At 47.1% G+C, this 23,709-nt stretch overlaps 1 protein-coding gene across 2 annotated transcripts in view; it reads right to left on the minus strand.

The window, feature by feature from the left end:
- Positions 1–394: 394 nt before the first annotated feature.
- The window catches only part of CUNHXorf38 (chromosome unknown CXorf38 homolog), a 44,171-nt gene continuing 20,856 nt past the window's right edge, over positions 395–23,709 (minus strand). The window contains exons 5-7 of one of the 2 annotated variants that reach the window (XM_088451697.1): positions 20,399–20,602; positions 14,744–14,870; positions 395–982 (exon numbers count right to left, since the gene is read on the minus strand). In XM_088451697.1, coding sequence (XP_088307823.1) covers positions 966–982; positions 14,744–14,870; positions 20,399–20,602 — 348 coding nt within the window. In that variant the 3' untranslated portion in view covers positions 395–965. Of the gene's footprint in view, positions 983–14,738; positions 14,871–20,398; positions 20,603–23,709 lie in introns of those variants that run through there. The other variant, XM_088451698.1, reaches the window with a different exon arrangement.

Here is a 23,709-nt window from a genome sequence, read left to right on the forward strand (position 1 = left end):
ACTGTTCATCAAAGCAATAGCCTGCTGGTGCATTACTGATTCAAGCTCGGCCTGCATGTGTTTTTCCCACGTTTTCCCTGCAAAAGTTGAAGCATTAGCACAGACTGTATATTAAAGCTATAGTCTGCTGGTGCACTATTGATACAAGCTTGGCCTGCATGTGTTTTTCCCACGTTTTCTCAGCAGAAGTTGAAGTATGAGCACAGACTGTATATTAAAGCTATGACCTGCTGGTGCATTACTGATATAAGCTCGACCCGCAGGTTTCATGTTCTGTTCTCTCATTTGCTTTTAGTGAAAGTAAAAGTTCTGCAGAAATCGTGTCTTCTTTTGTTTACACTTACTTGCCAGCTGGGGTCACCGGTAGAGGACGGGGAGGTAATAAATAAATACCTTGACAATGAAAAGTGTAATTTATTTCATTCAATCTGTGAATGGTAAACATTTCCTGTGTCCATTGTTATTCTTTGATTGGCAGCAATAAAATTGCGTTGCACCTTTCCTCCTGACTGGTCATTGTGTCTGCAAAAGGGGAATACAGGCTTGCCTCTCTGTCACGGTGTGTCCTATCTTAGCATGGGGAAATCGGCCACCGAAGCACTCCAAACATACCTGAACCTGGTGCTAGTGGTGCAGCACTGTACAAACTTTCAGAGCACCACACAGGGTACTGTGGTAAAGGTGATATTGGCATCACTGGCTGTGGGCAGCTGTGGAAGTCCGTGTAGTCTAGCTACATTAATAAAACATTGAATGGTACTGCTACACTTTTCAATAGAGCGCTGCACATTTGTAAAAATCCATGTTAAGGCACGGTGAAGCTGTTCTGGTGGCTCCATACCCTATTAAGACTTTCTAAATCTTCCTTTTGTTTGGTTGAAACCTGTACATAGAAATGTTACAAAGGACTAAAATACGCAAATCGTCTGTATTCCAACATGTTGGTGATTCGGCAAACTTGTAGTCTATGAACTTGCGCAACCTAAAGAAGATCAAGATAAAAAAAGAAATTAATGGTCATTAAAACTGTCGCTGTAGTCTATTGTCCTTATGTAACAGCCTGCGAGTTACCTACAGGCACAGGCACGATTCTGGTGATTTAGCCTGTACATTTAAAGCGCCAATAATTTAAGGCAAAACCATGTTGAATGTGTCTGTTAAATTAATGTTGCTTTAAAGCTACATGGTATATACATACAGGTGTATATGTGTGTGTATATGTATATATATATATATATATATATATATATATATAGTCTCTCACTGTCTGGGGAAAGGGAAGGCAGAGTCTCTGTGAGAGAAAACCTGCTACTTGATACAAGAGTTCCATTAAAATCTATGAAAATCCATACGGTGGATGGATTCGTCTGTACCTGTGGGAAAACACTGAGATAATCCTATTTATTCTTTTATTTGGTACGAGTCCACTTATCCGTTTTATTGAGCACACATTGGTGGCATTTGCACTTTATTGCACTAGGAGGCGCCTTTGTCTCGTTTATTGTATTATATATATACATATATATATATATATATACATACATACATACACACATTTATATATATATATATATATATATATATATATATTATAAGGGCACAGTTGTGCCCCTATATTAAGGCTGAATTGGAAAGAACAGAAATTAACCATAGAGAATTCCAGAGGGGAGGCAGGATGTTTAAGGGGCTACACCTCAAAAGCTATAGGAGGTACCAAGCTGAAATTTGACATGGGCAGGTAGAACTGTCGCTCGTTGCTGCATGCCAAATTTCAGGGCAAAAACATAAAAAATAGGGATTTGGGAGTAATCTAAAGTTCCAACTGTCAGTTTTTTCTGACATTCTCAGTTAGGATCACTTTTCTGCTGTTCTCTATGGGGGATTTTGGGAAGGCAAATTTAGACTTGGGGTTTGTTTTATTAAGTAGCTATTGTTCCGAGCTTACCTATTGAAAAAAAATGGAGGGCTGAGCATCCCAAGCATCTCTGCATTTGCAAAAGCTGCCATATTCCGATATATAACTGATTGGTTATTACATACCGATCACTATACTAATCCTGACTTGGAGGAAGCATTATTTCACCCATATGCCCCAGCAGCCTTGTTACACACCCCTAAAATACACATTCCTAAGATATTTCGTTCTAATATTTTATTCTGGGACACTTACACTACGTGGTTGAAGGTTAATACACATTTGGGGAAAAATCCTTTTTCATCCCCGTACATCCCCTTATGGGGTAATCCCTGTTTTCCCCCTTCACTTGACATTCCTCTTTTTAAAATGTGGAATCAAAAGGGAATCATGTCCATCAAAGATGTATTTGATCCGGGTGGCAATTTGCTCTCCTTTGTACAATTACAGGATAAATATGACATCCCTCGTACACAATTTTTTATGTTTCTACAAGTACGTCATTTCATTCAATCCTTAGATAATCCTTTATGGATCTCAATTAACACAGATACAATGGGTCGCATTCTACTCTTATGTCGCTCAACCAAATTCAGAATAGCTCATTTATATAAATACCTGATTGAAATTCCTATACATGCTTGGGCACCAGTTGCGGAAGCTTGGCACACAGAGATACCCGAATTATGTGACTTGGAGCCATTTGTTGCGAATCTGGATTGTGTTTTACCCTGCCTTAAGTCAGCGAGACTTCAAGAAATTCATCTTAGAATTTTAAATCGTACATATATGTCCCCGGCCCAACGGAGACATTTTGTGCCACTGGAGGAGGGAAATTGTGTGAAATGTGACTGCTCTAATGCCTCTCTCTCGCATAACCTCTGGTACTGCAGAAAGATCCATAGATTTTGGAATAAAATTTTGTGTTATCTAAATAATACGATACATCTTAAATTGTCCAAAAATGCGGCAGCTCTTATTTTCGCAGAATTTTCAATATGGGAGTCTGAGTCCTCCTTGGGCCCATGGAAACCTGCTCTGAGAGTCATGGTTACAGTAGCTAAACAACTTATCCTTAATTACTGGATCTCAAAATCAGCACCTACACTAATGGAATGGAAAACTGCGCTGCTGGAGGTAATTTATGCGGAGAGACGTATGGCTATCTTTAACATCGAAAGAGGGGTACGGATTTTTTCCAAAAAATGGGAACCATACATACAATGTTTACCGGTCCAGATTCAGAATAACATATGGAAAGTCTTTGATCACACGGAATGGTTTATGCTAAGAAATATCACTTAAAATGCCCCTATTTGTGCTATTTATATGTAGCTCTCTGTGAATCCCCCCAGACAAGGTATCTCTCACCTTCTGTCAGTGATTCCCCCTCTATTTCTATTTCACCTTTCTTTCTTCTTCTGTTTCTTTTATCATTTTATTCTAACTCTCCCCCCCTTTTTTCTAATATAATTCTGCATTGATGTAGATTATATTGACGCAACGATTGACTGATATACCGAAGTTGATGTGATAATTGGTTAACTCAAAATTCAATTGCTGCTTACACTGGCTCTATAAGTTGCATAGTTTGAGTGACATTGATTGTATATTTACTTGCATTTCTATACGGTGTACTATATTGATTTTTTTATACAGTATTTGTAATTTTGTAATTTTCTACATTATATTATATTCAAGTACTTTGTTTCTTTGTACTTTGACATAATTTCAATCTATATTTGTACTATTTTCCAAAAAAAAGTTTGAAAAGATTAACAGTAGTTTGTATATTGTTTGTTCCAAGAAACAGACTAGTCGTTTATCAGACAATTTTATTTTCTCTAATTCTTGGATTGTGCAATGTATAACTGTTTTATTGCTGTTCAATAAAAAGATATTTAAAAAAAAAAAAAAAAAAGTAGCTATTGTTCCAGAATAGGGCCTTTTGGGGTTCAGGTGATTGAGAAAGTTAGTTTTTAAACTATTACCTCACGAATCCGCCATTATACAGATAGGAAGTTTCAATTAGTTGCGCAGCCTCAGTAGGAGCCTCCAGCAGGTGTACTCACTATGGCTTCACTCTGGTGCACCAAGATGGCTGTCCTCTGCGGGCGGTGGCGGCGATGAGCTCGGGGGAATTAAGCAGGCGTTAGGGGGAGCGGGGTGGGGGGTAGCGGGCGTTAGCTGCGTTCGGGACCCGGGGACGGTAGCGGGCTTTACCCACCGGCCAGGGGTGCCAGGGATAGCCCCAGGCTATCAGCCTGGGGTGCCCTGGAGAGGGGGACCCCTTTATTTGGGGGGTCCCCAGCTCCCCAGGGATTCCCGGCCTAGACTGACTAGCGGTCGGTCATTGGTGTTGCTTCGGCTGGAGGGCCCAGTGAAAGGGCTCCCCTGGCTATGGCATCACCCCCCCCACTAGAAAGGGTCTGGTGCTGGTTCTTGTAAATACAGGGGGACCCTACACATATTTTCCCCCTGTATTTCCAGAACCGGCTCAGAACCAAGTGTTGGTTGCGCTGAATACGGGGGACTCCTACGTCATTTGTCTCCCATATTTTGGCAACATTTCTTTTTTTTAAACAAAGTAGCACAGACGGGTCTCACTGATCCCGTTCCTGCTTCTGTGTTTGTTTATTTATACACAGATGCAGGTATCACGGATCTTTCAGATCCGAGCCTGCATCTGTCTGCTGCTACCTCCCCTGGGTCCTGCAACCCACACAACAACCGCCCGCACCGCCACCACTAAAGCCTGCTTCCATCCTCGGCCGCAGTAAACGCTCTCTAACCCCCCTCTCTATCGGGTCCCAGCAGCAGCTAATGGCCGCTTCCTTCCCCCAAGCCCACCACCGCCCGCACTGGTCAGCCATCTTGGTGCACCCAAGTGAAGCCACAGTGAGTACACCTGCTGGAGGCTCCTACTGAGGCTGCGCAACAAGTTGATACTTCCTATCTCTACAATGGCGGATTCCTAAGGTAATAGTTTAAAAACGGCAACTTTCTCAATTACCTAAACCTCAACAGCACATACCCTGTTATATATACCAACAGTACATAATAGCTACCTAATAAAACAAACCCCAAGTCTAAATTCGCCCCTTACCCTGAGTTATGCCTTCCCAAAAAACCCCCATAGAGAACAGCAGAAAAGTGGTCCTAATTGTGGGTGTCAGAAAAACACGACAGTTGGAACTTTAAATTACTCCCAAATTCTAATTTTTTATGTTTTTGCCCTGAAATTTTGCAAGCAGAACCGAGCCACAGTTCTACCCGCCCATGCCAAATTTAAGCTCCGTACCTCTAATAGCTTTTTGAGGTGTAGCCCCTTAAACACCATGCCCCCCTTGGGCGTTCTTTATGGGAGAATTCTGTTTTTTTCTAGGGGACCCCTACGTAATTTGTCCCCTGTATTTAGCAAAACCAGCACTGGGGCTCCAAGGCCCGATGCTGGTTGTGCTGTGGGGGCACGTAATTTCTTTTTTTTTAATATTACACATTCATTTTTTAACAGATGCATGGATGGATCTCCCTGATGCGTACATGCATCTGTGTCTTATTGATTAGATTTTCTCAGATGCATGCCCAGCACCAGTGAGTCCCTCTGTCGCCCGCTGATGCTTCTGTGCACTTCACCGCTGCTGCCACTGCTCTGCAGCCCAGCTGCTGTTGCTACCCCGTATGTCTACAGCCCGCCCCTGCAGCCGACTCTCACTCTGCACCTCCCAAACGACCTCCGGTGTGCCGGTCCCTATTCTACCTGCGCTAGCAGTGGCGGGCTGGGCCAGGGGGCAGAGTGCCATCTGCGCGCCACCCGGCCCGCACCCTAAAATGGCCCGCTGCCGCGATCGGAGCTCAGCTTCGATCGGGGAGCGATAGATTACAGCTTCTGTGCAGTGCGCATGCGCAGAAGCTTACCTAGTTAAAAATAAAAATGACTGACAGGGGAGCATGCGCCGCAGCAGCTCCTCCCACAAGCCTTTGCAGAGTTGGTCAGTCTCCACTGACTGCTCCGCCTTGAAGACCACCGCGGCTCAGCCCCGCCTCCAGGGCAATCTGCAACAACAGGCAGCCTGCACGGTGACGCCGGGCCTGTTACAGTTACAGCAGGCAGCCAAACAGGTAAGTGTTGGCGGCGGTGGCAGCTGCAGGGGGAGGAGGGAGGTTGGAGCTAACGATGCAGGGCTGATGGGGGGAAGGTTGGAGCTAACGACACAGGGCTGGGAGGGAGGTTGGAGCTAAAGACATAGGACTCGGGGGGGGAGGTTGGAGCTAACGACATAGGACTTGGGGGGGAGGTTGGAGCTAACGACATAGGGCTTGGGGGGGAAGTTGGAGCGAATGACACAGGGCTTGGGGGGAGGTTGGAGCTAATGACGCAGGGCTTGGGGGGGAGGTTGGAGCTGACGACACAGGGCTTGTGGGGGAGGTTGGAGCTGACAACGCAGGGCTTCAGGGGAGGTTGGAGATGAGGACACAGGGCTGGGGGAATGAGGTCGAAGCTGACGACACAGGGCTGGGGTGACACGGGCTGGAGGATGAGGCTGAGACATCGGGGCTGGGGAATGTGGCAGAGAGACGCATTGGGGAGAGATGCACTAGTACTGAGAGACGCACAATGGGTCTGCGGGAGTGGAGCTGAGAGACGCACACTGGGTCTGGGGGAATGGAGCTGAATATCGCACACTGGGTCTGGGGGAGTGGAGCTGAGAGACGCACGCTGGGTCTGGGGGAGTGGAGCTGAGAGACACACACTGGGTCTGGGGGTGTGGAGCTGAGAGACACACACTAGGTCTGGGGGAGTGGAGCTGAGAGACGCACACTGGGTCTGGGGGTGTGGAGCTGAGAGACACACACTGGGTCTGGGGGAGTGGAGCGGAGAGACGCACACTGGGTCTGGGGGAGTGGAGCTGAGAGACGCACACTGGGTCTGGGGGAGTGGAGCTGAGAGACTCACACTGGGTCTGGGGGAGTGGAGCTGAGAGACACACACTGGGTCTGGGGGAGTGGAGCTGAGAGACGCACACTGGGTCTGGGGGAGTGGAGCTGTGAGACGCACACTGGGTCTGAGGGAGTGGAGCTGACAGACGCACACTGGGTCTGAGGGAGTTGAGCTGAAACGCAATGGGGCTGGGGGAGTGAGTCTTAGAGACACACTGGGGCTGGGGAAGGAGAGGTACAGGGGGTCCCAGGGATGGAGAGACACAGAGGGTCCTAAAGAGAGTCATGGGGGCCTGGAGATGGAGAGACATGGAGGCCTGGAGATGAAGTGACACAGGGAGCCTGGAGTACCACAGGGGCGCCTGGGAATGGAGACGTAGGGGGGTCTGGGGAGACACAGAAATTGTTTGATCAGGGAAATTCACATTTTGCCCTGCACAAAAACTTCTGTTACTATAATCTGGTTATGATGATAACATTGGTTATATTTCTACATAAACAGGCATCTTCCAATGTGATCTCCTACATGAATAGTGAATACCGGCTGAAGACGCTGCCCAGTGAGGTTCAAATTCTTCAGAGGTTCCCCGTTGCTGAGAAACCACCATACAGGTAAGAAAAGACTTCTAAAAGTGGGCGGCCCAGGGGTGTGATGACGCGGTTTGTGCTGAAACATCGGCATTATAAAGCGGGGTTGACACGCCCCCGCTCCACCTACTAAAACTGCGCCCACCCTCCTTGCTGCACCGACCTGGCAGCTCTCTCCCGGAGGGGGCTGCCAGAAAGTCGGTAAGTGTGACATACACACACACACACACATTTGGACTGCAGACAGCCTCCTCACACACATATAAAGACACACACACACTTGGACTGCAGACAGCCTCATCACACACATATAAAGACACACATACACTTGGACTGCAGACAGCCCCTTCCCCCCACACACTTAAGACTGCAGAATGCTACCCTCCTACACACACACACACATACTTGGACTGTAGACAGCCCCCACCACACACACCCCTGGACTGCAGACTGCTGCCCTCCAGCCCCCACACACACACTTGAACTGCAGACATTCCCCACCACACACACCCCTGGACTGCAGACTGCTGTCCTCCAGCCCCCCCCCCGCACATATATACTTGACTGACAGTGACGGGCTGTTGTGTTATGTGTGACGGTCACTCTGCACATGAGCTTTACACTTTCACGTGCCAGGGACACAGAAATGCCTGCAAGGCTTCGCTGTAGCTGGAAAGGCTGTTGCTGGGTCCTCAATGCCTGCTATGGGGACCGCATCACTATTGCCAGGTATAGATGGCACAAACGGTACTGTGATAAACAGAGATAAGCTAAGCTTATTGCTGTTTGTTAAATGCTGAAAGGAGACCATAACCGCTTTAGTAATTGCTAAAGGTATTATGTTTCATTGTTAACTGGGGCCCTATATTGTCTCTTTTTCTGAGAAATATCCACCATTCTATTTTCCTCTTATAATGTTTTATTTATTTAAGTGCATGTATTGAAACTAACATCCCTGTTTGAGTCATTCATTAGGATACAATCTCGCAGTCGGTCTGCGCCTGAGGTCTCGCAATCTCTATTTAAGGATAAGCCATTGTTTATGGGCCAGTGCTCTGGACTTGCCCCCAGGCTAAATGTTGCCAAACAGCCCCTGTGCGCTAGTGTACAATTTTGTTGCCCTTCTTCCCTGCATGTGGCACAGTTTGCTCCTCCAAAGCCTGAGAGATAATACATTTTAAGGTGTCAGCCTTAAAGATCGTAATTTCATTGCTTTCTAAGTTTGAGTGGCAGAAATTCAGTAGGTTTTGTGAAAATTCAGATCACGTCTAAGAAGCCTTAATGGGACATGTGAAACCGTAAGGTTTTTTGTCTATGGAATATATATATATATATATATATACATACATACATACACACATACAAGTGGGTGAACTTAATACGAGTATATATATATATATATATATATATACACACATACACACACACATTTTATATAATATATATACTCAAACACACACACATATATATAAATATATATATATATACACACACACACACACACACACACACATACACACACACCCACACCCATCAGCCACAACATTAAAACCACCTCCATAATATTGTATAGGACCCCTTGTGCTGCCAAAATAGCTCTGACCTGTAGAGGCATGGACTCCACAAGACCTATGAATGTATCATGTGTAGGGAGGCCGATCCCGGGTTGTCTTTAACAATCCTGGGATTCAGTTGTTTAATGGGGCGGGCGGAACGTGGCTGTGGAGGCGGGGCGGCATGGGGCTGTGCACAGCTGGGAGCTGGGGCAGCCAGGCAGTATCTGAGAGAGTGCTGCAGGTGCTCAGTGCTGCCCGGGATAAAAAATAACTACAACTAAACAACACAAAAGAAACCTGCGCTCACTAATCCCAAAATCCCGTCAATTTTAAGTCAAAAGCCCGGGGTTCCTGCCGATCCCGATCCCTGGATTGGCCTCCTTAGTTCTGTGGTATATGGCTCCGCAGGGTCTCGTCGCAAGCCCGATGGTCGCGATGGTCTTGACCATCGCGACCATCATCATGGACGCACGCATAAGCTGTGGGTGGTAACCCACAGCTATGCGAGCATCCAAAAGGCCGCTCCAAATTTAACTAGGACGGCCCTGATTCAGAGCGAGCGGTCTGGTCAGAGCGTTCGGCTCTGAATCAGGCCCTGAGTTCTGAGAAATTTGGAGACCGTCAACACTTTGAACTCTTTGTCATGTTTCTCAAACCATTCCAGAAAAATGTTTGCAGTGTAGAAGGGCGCACATGCCTACTGAAAGAGGCTACTGCCATCAGGGATACCGCTGCCATGACAGGAGGGTACTTGGTCATCAACAATGTTTAGGTAGGTGGTACGTGTCAAATTAACATCCACATGAATGCCAGGACCCAAGGTTTACCAGCAGAACATCGCCCAGAGCATCATACTGCCATAGTGCATCCCGGTGTCATCTCTTCCCCAGGTAAACAACGCACATGCAACCGGCCGTCCACATGATGTAAAAGAAAATGTGATACATCAGACCAGGCAACCTTCTTCCATTGCTCCATACACAGTAAGCTGCGATGCACTTTGTGTTCTGACACCTTCCTGTCATAGCCAGCTTTAACTTTTTCAGCAACTTGTGCTACAGTAGCTCTTCTGTGGGATGGGACCAGACAAGCTAGCCTTCGCTTCTAACGCACATCAGTGAGCTTTGGATGCCCAAGACTTTGTCACCGGTTCACCAGTTGCCCTTCTTTTTACCACATTTGGTAGATACAAACCGCTGCATAACGGGAACACCCCACAAGACTTGTTATTTTGGAGATGCTCTGTGTGCTGGGCTTCTGTGATTTAAGAGGGAGGGCGGCGCTGGAGGTTACAAATCCCATGTGTGCTACTGTGCTGGGTTCTATATACTTATACACTCTACAACAGGGGTTCCCAACCACGGTCCTCAAGGCACACTAACAGTCCAGGTTTTAAAGATAGCCATAGTTGAGCACAGGTGACTTAATTAGTACCTCAGTTATTTTGATTTAACCATCTGTGCTTAAACATGGATATCACTAAAACCAGGACTGTTAGTGTGCCTTGAGGACAGAGGTTGGGAATCACTGCTCTACTAATTGATGTACCCGGTTTCACCCAGGTAAACCTTATATATTTACTGTTTCCATTTTCACTCCAGTAATACATTAATCCTTCACCTTTATAGTAATGCATTACAACTATAGTAAGGCATTACCCTCTCTCACCTGTGTACTAACACATTTCACTCCCTCACCTCTGTAGTAACACATTATTCTCGCTCACCTCTGTTGTAACACTTTCCCTCCCTCACTGTTGTTGTAACACATTCGACATTCCCCTCTCTCACCTGTATACAATCCCTCCCTCACACCTGTAGTAACACATTTACCTCCCTCACCTCTGTAAAAACACATTACCCCTGCTCACTCCTGCAGTAACAAAGGCCCTGATTCAGAGCCTCTCGCTGCCACTGCCTGCACGCTGGGAGTGTGGGCGTTTTTTTTTTTCTGTTCTCCAGCCGCTCGCAAAGCTGTGGGAGACCACCCACAGCTTGTGCGAGCAGCCAGGAGACCATCACGATAATCACGACCATCGACGAGACCCCACGGTAGGGTCTAGGCTGCCGCAAGGCCGAGTGGACTTCCTGCTCTAATAGAGCAGGAAGTTCACTACTGACATCAGTAGTGATGTCACTAAGACCGCCCTACATCCACCCCCCCACAAAAAGGGGCGAGCTGTCACTCACCATCGACAGCCTCCCCGTCTTGTTGCGAGCCCCTAGTGACTGAACTTCAGCTTGCAAGCGGCTCTGAATCAGGGCCAAAGTCCCCTCCCTCACCTCTGTAGTAACGCAATACCTCTCTAACCGCTGTAGTAACACGTTCCCCTCCCTCACCACATAGTAACACATTTGATATTCCCTTCCCTCACGTCTGTAGTAACATATTCCCCTCCTTCACCTGTGTAATAACACATTCCCCTCCCCCACCTGTGTATTAACACAATCCCCTCCCTTATCTGTGTACTAACACATTCCCCTCCCACACCTCTATAATAAACACATTCCCCTCTCACTGCTGTTGTAACACATTTTCTCCTTCATCCACTAGGGGACACTGGATCATATACCATGGGGTATAGACAGGTAGAGTGGAGCCTAGCACTTTCAATTTATTTAGAAGAGTAGCTGGCTCATCCCCCTCTATACCCCACCCAACCTCAATTTAGATTTGTGCCCCAGACGAACCGCATGCACAGGGGGCTGTCTTCAGCCCTTTTCTATATTATTTCTTTTACTTTTAAATTTTTTGAATACTACAGGCAGACCCTATGACCACAGTATGCCTGCAACGTGGGAAACCGTAGGACTCTCAGGACCTGCCACAGCTGCTAGTGTCCGGTTCCCTGCCACTATCAGAATGAGAACCTGCCACAGTGCACGCGCTCATGTCCGGGTCCCTGGTCACAGCTCTGAGACCCGCCACAGCTACATTCAGATGGGGACCCGCCACTTCTGATGCAGCAATGTCCAGGTCCCCATCCTCTCCACGCACCAGCGGCAAGTATACCCATTCCACCTGATTAGCAAGGGGGCTGGGTGATAAAGTCACCAGCTTGGGGGGCCCCCAGTCAACTGCGTGTCTTTCCCCTCTGGGATGGAGCATTCCACCATAGTGCAAAGGGTTGTCTTCTCCGATGAGTCACGTTTTTTGCTTCAACGGATGGACTTTGGAGTGTCAGACGAGCATCTGTGGCACCATCTCGATCGTTGTGTTCGCTCTATGGATACTCCACCACGCACCCTCCAGCAGCTGTGGGATGCACTGCAGTCAGCATGGCTCCAGATATCTGTGCTAACCTACCAGCACCTTATTGAGTCACTCCCAGACCATCTAGCTTCTGTGCTGCACACAGTGGTTACTCTGGCTATTAGCTAGTGGTCATAATGATGTGACTCGACTTATATATATATATATATATATATAGATATATATACATATATAGATATATATACATATATAGATAGATATATATATATATATATATATATATATATATATGGAATCGGTATGATATGCTGGCTGTCGGAATGCCTCCCGTCAGAATACCAACAGCGGCATCCCGATGGTTGGTATCTTACTTTCCCCCCTGCCCCCTCTAAGCCTCCCCGTTAGTTCCTGGACCTAAGTCCCCCTCATTTGTGCCTAAACCTAACCCTCCCCCCTTAGTGCCTAAACCTAACCCCGTCCCAGTGGTGCCTGACCCTAACCCTCCCTCCTAGGGGTGCCTGACCCTCACCTCCCCTCCCCCCAAAAAACCTAACGCTAACCCCGCTAACTACCCTAACCCTCCCCCCCGGCGGCTAAGACGGTGGGGGTCCCTCTTTCGGGCATCCGTCCGTCTGCTTTCCAGCATCGGGATTATGATAGGCGTCTGCATTTCAATGCCTTAACTCCCTTGCCGGGATATCAGTGTCAGCATTTATATATATCAGGGGGAATGGGTATACTTGCCGCTGGTGCGTGGAGAGGATGGGGACCTGGACACTTGCTGCGTCAGAAGTGGCGGGTCCCTAACCCTCCCCCCTAGGGGTGCTGACCCTCACCTCTTCCCTCCAAAAAAACCTAACGCTAACCCCGCTATCTACCCTAACCCTCCCCCCCCCGCAGCTAAGACGACGAGCACCCCTCTTTCAGGCATCCGTCCATCTGCTTTCCAGCGTCGTGATTAAGATAGGCGTCGGCATTTTGATGCCTATCTTAACTCCCTTGCCGGGATATCAGCGTCAGCATTTATATATATCAGGGGGAATGGGTATACTTGCCGCTGGTGCGTGGGGACCTGGGCACTTGCTGCGTCAGAAGTGGCGGGTCCCTAACCCTCCTCCCTAGGGGTGCCTAGTAAAGCATCCTGAGACCATTCATATGTGGGGTTGCTTCTCAGCCAAGGGAGTAGGCTCACTCACAATTTTGCCAAAGAACACAGCCATGAATAAAGAATGGTACCAAAACATCCTCTAAGAGCAACTTCTCCCAACCATCCAAGAACAGTTTGGTGACGAACAATGCCTTTTCCAGCATGATGGCGCATCTTGCCATAAGGCAAAAGTGATAACAAAGTGACTCAGGGAACAAAACATCTAAATTTTGGGTCCATGGCCAGGAAACTCCCCAGACCTCAATCAGATTGATAACTTGTGGTCAATCCTCAAGAGGCGGGTGGACAAACAAAAACCCACGAATTCTGACAAACTCCAAGCACTGATTTGGCAAGAATGGGCGGCCATCAGTCAGTATGTGGCCCAGAAGTTGATTGACAGCATGCCAGGGCGAATTGCAGAGGTCTTGAAAAAAGAGGGTCAACACTGTAATTATTGACTCTTTGCATAAACAATGTAATTGTCAATAAAAGCCTTTGACACTAATGAAATGCTTGTAATTTTACTTCAGTGTACCATAGTAACATCTGACAAAAAGGTCTAAAAACACTGAAGCAGCAAACTTTGTGAAAACCAATACTTGTGTCATTCTCAAAACTTTTGGCCATGGCTGTATATCTGTAGATATTTTATATAAGCTTTCGGTCACAGATACATTATTTTTTAATTCGGGAGAGAATCCCTTATTGGCCCCTTACTGTAGGGATCCTGTAGTGTAGGGTCTTAAATGTCTTTGGTTTCCTCTAAAAGCAGTGAGCATTTTTAGGTGATAGTGATAATAGTATAGTTATAGTTATGTCTTGTCTGTTAGTCTATATCCCTCCTACAGGTGATACACAATGATTAGAGAGTTCTCATCTATCCCTCCTTCGGGTGGGATCTCTATTAGCTGAGATATACTACATGTCAGTCCAAGCGTTTGTTTGTATAAAATGTTGGTATAACAATGCGTATGCTATGCTTCTTGTGAGTGTTATACAATATTAGGTTTCTACTGTAATGATTGGCTTCTCTATCTTTCCTAGCACATTGATTGGTCAGCGTCTGATTTTGCTGCGATCACAATAGCAATCCGAAGTTAATTAGGCCCTACAATCAAAGATCACTGCAGCCTTACTGCTAAGTTTTCCCAAATTCTTTAAGTAATACAGTGGAAGCGTGTAACATGTATAATATGTAAGTGACCATTGCATACAATATCTTTTGACCTCCTGTGTATGGTGCTCTGTGCTTCATTGTAAATGTATAAAACTATTACATCACTATGTGGTCTTACAGTGAAGATCACATATAATACATAAAACACATTTTTCTATTTGGTCTCATCTTGACTGATATTAATGAAAAAGAAAGACCTTAACCTTGTGCACTGAGTTTGTCATAATCCTTCTGCAAGTGGTCCAGTCTCTGGATGTCTTCTTCAAAAATATACTGAAGATCGTCATTCTCTGCTAAGAAGTCCTTCACTTTACTAATATTCTCCTGGTCCTACAGACAAATACAGAAAGATAAGAGTTATGGTTTAACATATCTTCGTTAACTCTTTTTCTTCGAAGTCCATGGGGTCCACAGGACAATATGTTGGGGTATATGATCCAGACACCAAACACTTAAACGAACTCCCTGCTCCCAGGACGCACCGGGTCCCCCCCACATATACCCCGTCCCCGGCCATAGGTAGTCAGTTCGTTACCAAGCCAAGCAGGCGAAGAAAAAAGATAAGAAGGAAGAACCCATGTTCTCTAGACCAATCTCGCATAGAGGAGGGAAATTATAGATACCCAAAAACACCAGGTGCGTGACCGAGTGGAATGTGCCGTTACTGAGTCCGAAACCACCAGACTAGCCTGTGTGTATGCCTGAGAAATTGCCATACGAATCCATCTGGCCAGTGTCTGCTTATTAGCTGGCCAGCCACACTTCTGACAACCATACAGTACAAAAAGGGAATCAGACTTCCTCATGCTGTTGGTGCGATCTACATAAATTCGTAGTGCATGGACAACATCCAAGGAAGCCTCACCTACCGAGAGGCTTGTAGTCTGAAAAGCTGGGACCACAATTTCTTAATTCATATGGAACCGGGATACCACTTTTGGAAGGTATCTTGCCCTAGTACGAAGTACCGCTCTATCCCGATGAAATATTAAAATGGGGGAGCGGAAAGAAAGCGCTGCCAGATCAGAGACCCTGCGTGCAGATGCAATAGCTAAAAGAAACACAGTCTTTGCTGTCAACCACTTGAGGTATACTGATTTTAGGGGCTCAAACAGTGGAGTCTGTAGAGCCCTGAGAACTAACGTCAAATCCTACGGGGCCACCGGAGAAAGAAGGGGAGGCTGAACCCTTAGCACCCCTTGAAAAAACATCCTCACATCATTTATTAGAGCGATTTTCCGCTGAAACCAGACCGAGAGGGCTAAGACCTGCACCCTCAAGGTGGTCAGACGGAGACCCTTTTCCAAACCAGTTTGAAGGCAAGCACTCTAGAGACCCTAAATACCTCAGGGTCATGTTTTCTCAGTTCACACCACTTAAAAAACGAGTGCCAAATTCTATAGTAAATTCGGGCCGAGGCCGGTTTACGTGCCTTCAACATCGTCTGTATCACAGATTCAGAAAATCCCTTCTTCCTCAAGACAGAGGCCTCAAGAGCCATGCCGTCAAAGATAGCTGAGGCAGGCTCGGATACAAACAGGGACCCTGTATTAACAGATCTTGGGAGAGGCCACGGGGTGTCTATGGAGAGACCTTGTAGATCGGTGAACCAATGGCGTCTTGGCCACGCCGGAGCTATTAGTATCACCGTACCCCCTTCTTGTTTGATCTTCCTGATGACCCTGGAAAGAAGAATAAATGGCGGAAAGAGATATGCTAGCCTGTAATGCCGTCTTGCTGCCAGTGCGTCCACAAACGCGGCCATCTGATTCCTGGTCCTGGATCTGTAACTGGGTACCTTGTTTTTCTCCTTGAGGCCATGAGGTCTATCTCTGGCAGCCCCATCTGTCCACCAGGCTCTGGAACACCTGTGGATGCAGGGCCCACTCTACGGCATTTACCTCCTGCCGAGTCAGGAAGTCCGCTTCCCAATTTAGGACCCTTTGTATAAACACGGCTGATATTGTGGGGAGGTGACACTCTGCCCAAACCAGAATCCTTGACACTTTTGTCAAGGCAAAAGTGATGATTGAGGTAGGCTACCGCGGTGCGATTGTCGGATTGAATTTGAACAGGTCTGCCTTTTAGTATTTTTTGAGCCTGAACTAGAGCTCTGAATACTGCAGATACTCCAGGGTATTTATTGACAGACGACTTTCTGCCTTTGTCCATTTCCCCTGAAACGTGTGCAGACCCGTCATTGCCCCCCCAGCCTTGAAGACTGGCATCGGTCTTGAGAAGTATCCAATCCAACCCCCAAAATGGGCGACCTTGGTTGAGATGACTGGTCTGCAACCACCACGACAGGGGTAACCGAACCTCCGGAGAAAGATGAAGTATCTGAGACTTGATTTCGCGGTAGTCCTTGTTCCAGCGCAAAAGAATCAACTGCTGCAAGGGTCTGGAGTGCAACTGGGCGTACGCCACCATACTGAAGGTGGATACCATCGACCCCAGCACCTGCATTGCTGATTGCACAGATACTCGTTTGCTGTGAAGCAATCTGCGTATCCGCCCCTGCAGGGCCACAATCTTTTCCTCCGGCATATACTGTATATATACTCTGAGTCACGGGCTCTAGACGTGCCCCCAAGTGATACATCTGCTGTACCGGGAGAAGCGACGACTTTTTCCAGTTTATGACCCAGCCGTGACTATGCAGACAGGACATCGTCCGCCCCAGATGACTCCGCAACTTCTGTGGAGACTGTCCCAGTAACAGGAGATCATCCAAGTATGGCAAAATCCTGACGCCCTGGCGTCTGAGACATGCCATCATTACTGCCATCACCTTGGTAAACACCCATGGAGCTGTAGACAGGCCAAATGGCAGAGCCTGAAACTGGAAGTGCTCGCCCCCTACTGCAAACTGCAGAAATTGCTGGAGGGGCCGGGTGATTGGTATATGGAGATACGCGTCCTGTATATCCAAGGACACCATAAAATCCCCTGGTTCCATTGCCAACACAATCGACCGCAACGTTTCCATACGAAACCCAGGCGCTCGGATAAATGTGTTGAGCCCTTTTAAGTTTAAAATAGGCCGGGAGGCCCTATTTGGCTTCTGAATAAAAAAAAAAAAAAGATCGGAATAAAATCCTTTTCGTAATTGATCCTCTGGAACCGGGATAATGACTCCCGACGTCAGCAGGGATTGTATTGCCTGTTGAAGGGCGAAGGCTTTTACAGAACCTACCTCTGGATTTATGCCAAAAATTTTTCGAGGAGGACTTCTCCAGAATGTCAGGACGTACCCCCAGGAGACCACTCCCCGAACCCAGGCATCTGTTGTCATGAGGTGCCATGTTTCTGAAAACCGAAGAAGTCGGCCTCCTACCCTGGGGTCCTCCAGGGGGAGGCCCGTCCCATTAGACCATTGGTTTATCCTGGGCTCTGGAAACCGGACGCTTATTCTGCCAGGGTTACTTAGACCCCGGCCTTTTTGCCAAACTAAATCCCGCTGAGGGCTGACCTCTGGCCTTACACTGTGGCCGAAAAATCCGAAAGGACGACCATCTGGGTCTGGTCACGGCTGCTGAAGGTAGGCCAGCCGCTTTAGAGGCTGCCACCGTAGCCACAATTTTGTCCAATTCTGCACCAAAAAGAATACCTCCCGTGAACGGAAGGGATTCTACGGCCTTCTTGGAGCCCGCATCTGCCTTCCAATCTCTTAACCACAGGGCTCTGCATGCCACCACCGAGACCACTGATGCTTTGGAAGAAAGTATACCAGCGTCTAATGCCGCTTCTCCCAGATAAGACGCTGCTTCCTTAACAAAGGAAATAATCTCCATATGTTCCTTGGATGCTTCTGGCAGAGATTCTGCCAATGCCTTCATCCATTCTTCAATGGCCTTGGAAACCCAAGCTGTAGCCATAGCTGGGCGAGTGGCCACCCCTGAGAGCGAGAAGACTGTCTTAAGGCAGCTTTCAAGCCTTCTATCCGTGGCATCCTTAAGGGAGGCTGCAGATGGTATAGGCAGTGTGGCACTCTTTACCAGCTGTGCCACATGTGCATCTACAGCCGGCGGAATCTCCCACTTAGCGCACTCCTCTGACGGAAATGGGTATAAGGCTGCCACCTTTTTAGAAGGATGGAATTTCCTACCCGGACAACTCCATGCTTCCCCCATAAGCTCCGACAGGTGCTCTGATTTGGGGAACTCCGCTTTGACCATCTTCTGGCGCTTGAATACCGACGCCTTTCTCTGCGGAGGCTCCCCCTCATCTATATTCAGTACCGATTTGACTGCCCCAATCAAAAAGGGGATGTCGGCCATTGAAAAATGAACCTCATCTACACAGAGATAGACTCCTGATTGGAATCATGTACCTCTTCCTCCTCTGAGGATGTACTAGAGTCCTCGCCCCTCTCTGTGGCCCGGTTTGTGTGAAAGACCAAACGCTGTCTGCTCTTAGGCTGCATTGGCCTAGTAGTTTGTAGCAGTTGCTGAAAAGCTGCTGAGGATGAGGCCATGTCATGTATGATGGAAACATAGAGGGCATAAACATAGCGTGCTGCATCCGCTGAGGGTACCCACATACTGGGGGTGCTGGGGCAGCCAAACGTTCCGCCACCTGTGCCATAATCTGGGAAAAAGAAGCCCAAGGCGGTCCTGGTCTAGAGGCTGGTACACTTGACTGATGTGGTGACTGCCTAAAGCAGTGACCACAGAATTCATTTTGTATGAAATCCTGTGGGGATAACCCCGCTTTTCAGGCCATACAGGATACCAGCACAGGGGCTTCTGCCACATGTCTTTCAGACTCCTTAGACATAATCCTACTTATGCCAAGTTCTGAGTACACCTGTGACCTTGTTTCACCCCAACCCCCACACCTGTAGTAGAGGGCTATAAGGAAAAAACAGCAGTGATAGGTTACAAACTGACAGTTATTCAAACATTAAAGGCAGTACCACACACAGCAGATTCCAATCACATGCAATGCATAAAAACACCCTTGTGAGCATATGCAATCTTAAACTCTTGTTACTACGAACAGCCCTAGGCTTATTAGGATAGAGAGCTCTGTGAAAAACCTGTCACCGTAGGAGAGTTATACAGGGAGATTGATCCAGCCTCCTGAGTGTACAGCGACTGAGAGCACCTGAAAGTGGTCTTTGGCTGACTCATACAGAGGGAGGCTAGGAGGAGCAACCCAGACGCGGGAACCTTTGAACTGGGCCAGCGTGAGGATTGGGGGAGGGGCCGCCGGGGAAAAGTGAACCTCCTCTATGCTGCCTGGAGTCACCCGGCACACTGACATGGCCGCCGCCTGGTTGTCAGGAATCCATCATGTCCCGGTGGTCTAGTGCAGGGGCCAGTTTACCTGACTCCTCACTGCAGTCTCCACCACCGGAGGCCGGACCGCCACGTGGTCCCGGCGTCAGCGGCCGCCGATACCACCTTACCTGCATCCCCTGTCCCGGTTGCAATCCAGGGCCCTGTGCCCCTACCGAAATCACTAGCTTCACACTAGTGTTGCAGCGTCGGAGGGGAAGGTGGTGCCACGACACGGGCATCCGCCGGACGCTTAGCTGCTTCCGGTTCTCTCTTCAGTCAGCACGTGCCGTCAGCCCAGGTGGAGAGTAAACTCTCTTTTCTTTTTCTTGCTCGTCTGCGGGACTGCTCCTGCAGTCCCACTGTTTATGTGGTGTACCACACCAAACAGGAAGAACGGACTACCTATGGCCGGGGGTGGGGTATATGTGGGGGAGACCCACATATACTGTTTGGTGTCTGGATCATATACCCCAACGTATTGTCCTGTGGACCCCATGGACCCCGAAGAAGAAATGTTACTTTCCTCATGATTGTTGTCTTACTACAGTGCTGTTATTATTCTTTGTGACTCACCTCATTAGACAATGTGCTGCGTTCTTCTATCTGTAGATACAGTTCTTGAAGCAGCTGCTGTAGAAGTTGTATTTCAACTGCATGTGGGGATAAGCTGGGGGTGTCCATGGACGTTGCACCTTGTAAAACGAAACTACCAGGAGCAGGTAGTCCATCAACTTCATATAGACTTATATCTTCTACACTCCAATCTGATAAAAGTACCTGAAATGTTCATTGTGGAAAGTTGTCAATGAAATAAATACATGAATGTGATAAAATGGTGTGTATAGTTAGCACAGCTACTGGGATTCCTGACTATAACAGAGTTTAGAAATAAGTAAAGTATATCCCCTCATAGTGGGTAGACCACAGTTAATTTTCTTTCACCTTGTACGATACACGGTGTCCCAAATGAGGGTTTGCTAAGGGTAGGCAATATCTCCTGTATATTATGTAGCCTAAGCATAGTCACAACAGACATATGTTTTTCTGTAGCTCCATGATCCATCCAAATGATTATACAGAAGCAAAGTCACAGTAAAGGGGCCTATCCATTAGCAGATGTTTTTCTGAAAGATGAAAGACAAAAGATATCTATTGAAAATTCCGGAGGCTGTGCTGAAAGATATCTGTCATATACATGACATATTTTGGCAAAAGATGAACGATATCGCATGACATCATTCAGGGAGTGGATTTTTTTCTCTGCAGCGCTCTGTAGCTACTGCTAATATTTTTAGTTGTTCGTTGTTTACTGCATATAAACTGCACAATATTTCTAATATCTGGCAGCGATATGCGATAATTGACCAACATGTTGGAGAGATGAAAGATTCAATTTATCGGCCGTGGGAGTGCGCATCTGTCATCGTTCAGGGCCTATCCATAGCAGATAAATTAAACGACTGAACGATATATCATTCAGTCGTTCAATTTATCTGCTAATGGATAGGCCCCTTTACCAATGTGGGTGAATGTCAGAAATGGAAATGTGTAATCAGACCCTATTGTATATTCAGCAACAAATATTGGGGTCTATTTACTAATGCTGAGCATACACTGTCATATAAAAATATCTGTCACACCGACAGACCAATTTTCTGACATTCTGAAAGCATCAGATATCTTGGCAATACACTGACCGATATTTCATCACAGCCCACAGATTTTTTTTCCATACTATCTGCCAGGCTCTGTCAAATTATTGTTCCTTAACAGGGGAAGGACAAACTAATTTACATAGTAGGCTGGATTACATATGCTTTGGCTGAGTGTTCATTGGCTGAGAGAGGTGGCCATCCGCCTCTCTCAGCCAAGGAGCGGTTCCCACCACTGACTTCAATGATGGGAACCGCTAGGTAACGCTCAACCAAAGCATTTATATAGGAAATGCAGTGGCTGAGCCCCTCGTTCACGATGTTACATCCTTAGAAGACGGTACCTGTCCGTGGGCTCGTGATAATTGCATTTTTTTTATTTGCCGAAGACGTGGATGCCTACAGGGAGAGAAGAGGACCGGAACAAGGGGTAGGTGAGAATGTTTTTTTTTTTACAGATACAGTGGATGCCGGGGATGGGGTTGGGTTAGGGTACTTACCGGCCGTTGTCGGTATTTCAACCCTATCAGGATGCCGACATCGGGATTCTGACCGCCGAGATCCCGAGTGCCAGCATTCTGTACCCAACCCGTTTCTATGAGGGCTGCAAATGCAGTCAGAATTACCAAGTAGCAGAATGTGAACCATTCCAGAGTTTGGCCCCCAGTAGATAATGCAATCTGAAGATGGCTACACTGTGCAGATATCACTGGGAGAGGGTTCCAATGGAGCCCTACCATTCGCACATGTGTGGTCAGTAGACCGCGCATGCGTAGGAGTCACAACAGAGGAGTGAAGAGACCGCTGATGTGGTCACTGCACTCAGAGCACATTGCAGGAACCGGCTCCTTTCGGAGCCCCTGTCCCTGCTTGTGCTATTTGATACATTTCGGGGATATTATCACATACAGCAATGCGCTTTTGGGCGCAAACATTACACTCAGATCACATTGTGATTATTGATAAATGGGCCCTTAAAGCATTCAATTATGCACATTATTAGTTAATAAGTCAGTAAATAAAGCACATTATTTGTTAAGAAATCTGTTAAAAAAGCACATTTGTTAACTAATAATGGCCCCCATTTATTAACGAAGGTAAACCCAGCGGAATTTTTCATTTAGTATCACTGTGATACAAACAAAAAATCCACTGGTATCTACCAATACTTACCCCTCCGGCGAGGTCCTAATCTTCTGCGAGATCCTCTGCTGGGCTGCTGGTAGCCTAACGCTGCCAACAAAGGGAGACTTGTGTACTGTGCATGCGCGGCGGTTAGTCTGCTCATGTGCATGACACAGGGACCCGGAAGTGCCTGGAAGGCTTCGTTGAAGCCAGAAAGGCAGCGCCGGCTCCCCATTGCCGGCAATGGGGACCCCATCGCTCTCGCTATCTAAAGATGGCGAGGGCGATGCTGTGACAAACAGCGGTAATCTTAGATTACGACTGTATGTTAAATCCAGAAAGGAAGTCATAACCCCTTTAGAGCGTGCTAAAGGGGGTTATGCTTTTGTTAATAAATGGTTCCCAATGTGCCTATTTTAAAGCTTTAAAAAATAATGTTATTAGTGTTTTATTACATTAAACAAAATACATGTGGCTGCTAAAACTAATGATAAACTGTATGCCAGCCACTATTACAAGCACTGTTCTTATGTACAGAACAGCGCTGTATTCCGGCAACACATTTCCCTGCCTAGCTGAATCTAACCTGCCACGCAAGTCACAGTGGAGCCGCTGTACAGGAAGTCAGCGGCTCCGACCTGCTCACGGCTCGGAACAGGAAGAGGTGAGTAAAACACCCCCACACAGCAAGAGAAATGTTGGTCGCTCGGGCAATGTCTGCATACACTGCCCAATGCGGCTGACTTTTAACTAAAAAATATCGCATCGGCGGACATGCTGGACGATCCGGAATGTCCGACCAATCAATATTTTGCCACCGATCACCCACACACACAGTACAATTATCGGGGCGATCCGCCCCGATAATTGTACAGTGTATGCCCAGCATAAGCCTTGGATGGAGATAAAGTGAATGCAGATAAAGTACCAACCAATCAGCACCTAATTGTCATTTTTCAAACACGAGCTGTAAAGTGACAGTTAGAAGCTGATTGGTTGATGCTTTATCTCCATCCACTTTATCTTTCTTCTAGTATATAGACCCCATTGTCATATATAGCAGAGAAAACACTACAGCCCAAGCCATAAACAGTGTGTCTGGGTGGG

This window comes from Taudactylus pleione, unplaced genomic scaffold (assembly GCF_031769625.1).
Source record: "Taudactylus pleione unplaced genomic scaffold, aTauple2 ptg000026l, whole genome shotgun sequence".
Classification (NCBI taxonomy): domain Eukaryota; kingdom Metazoa; phylum Chordata; class Amphibia; order Anura; family Myobatrachidae; genus Taudactylus; species Taudactylus pleione.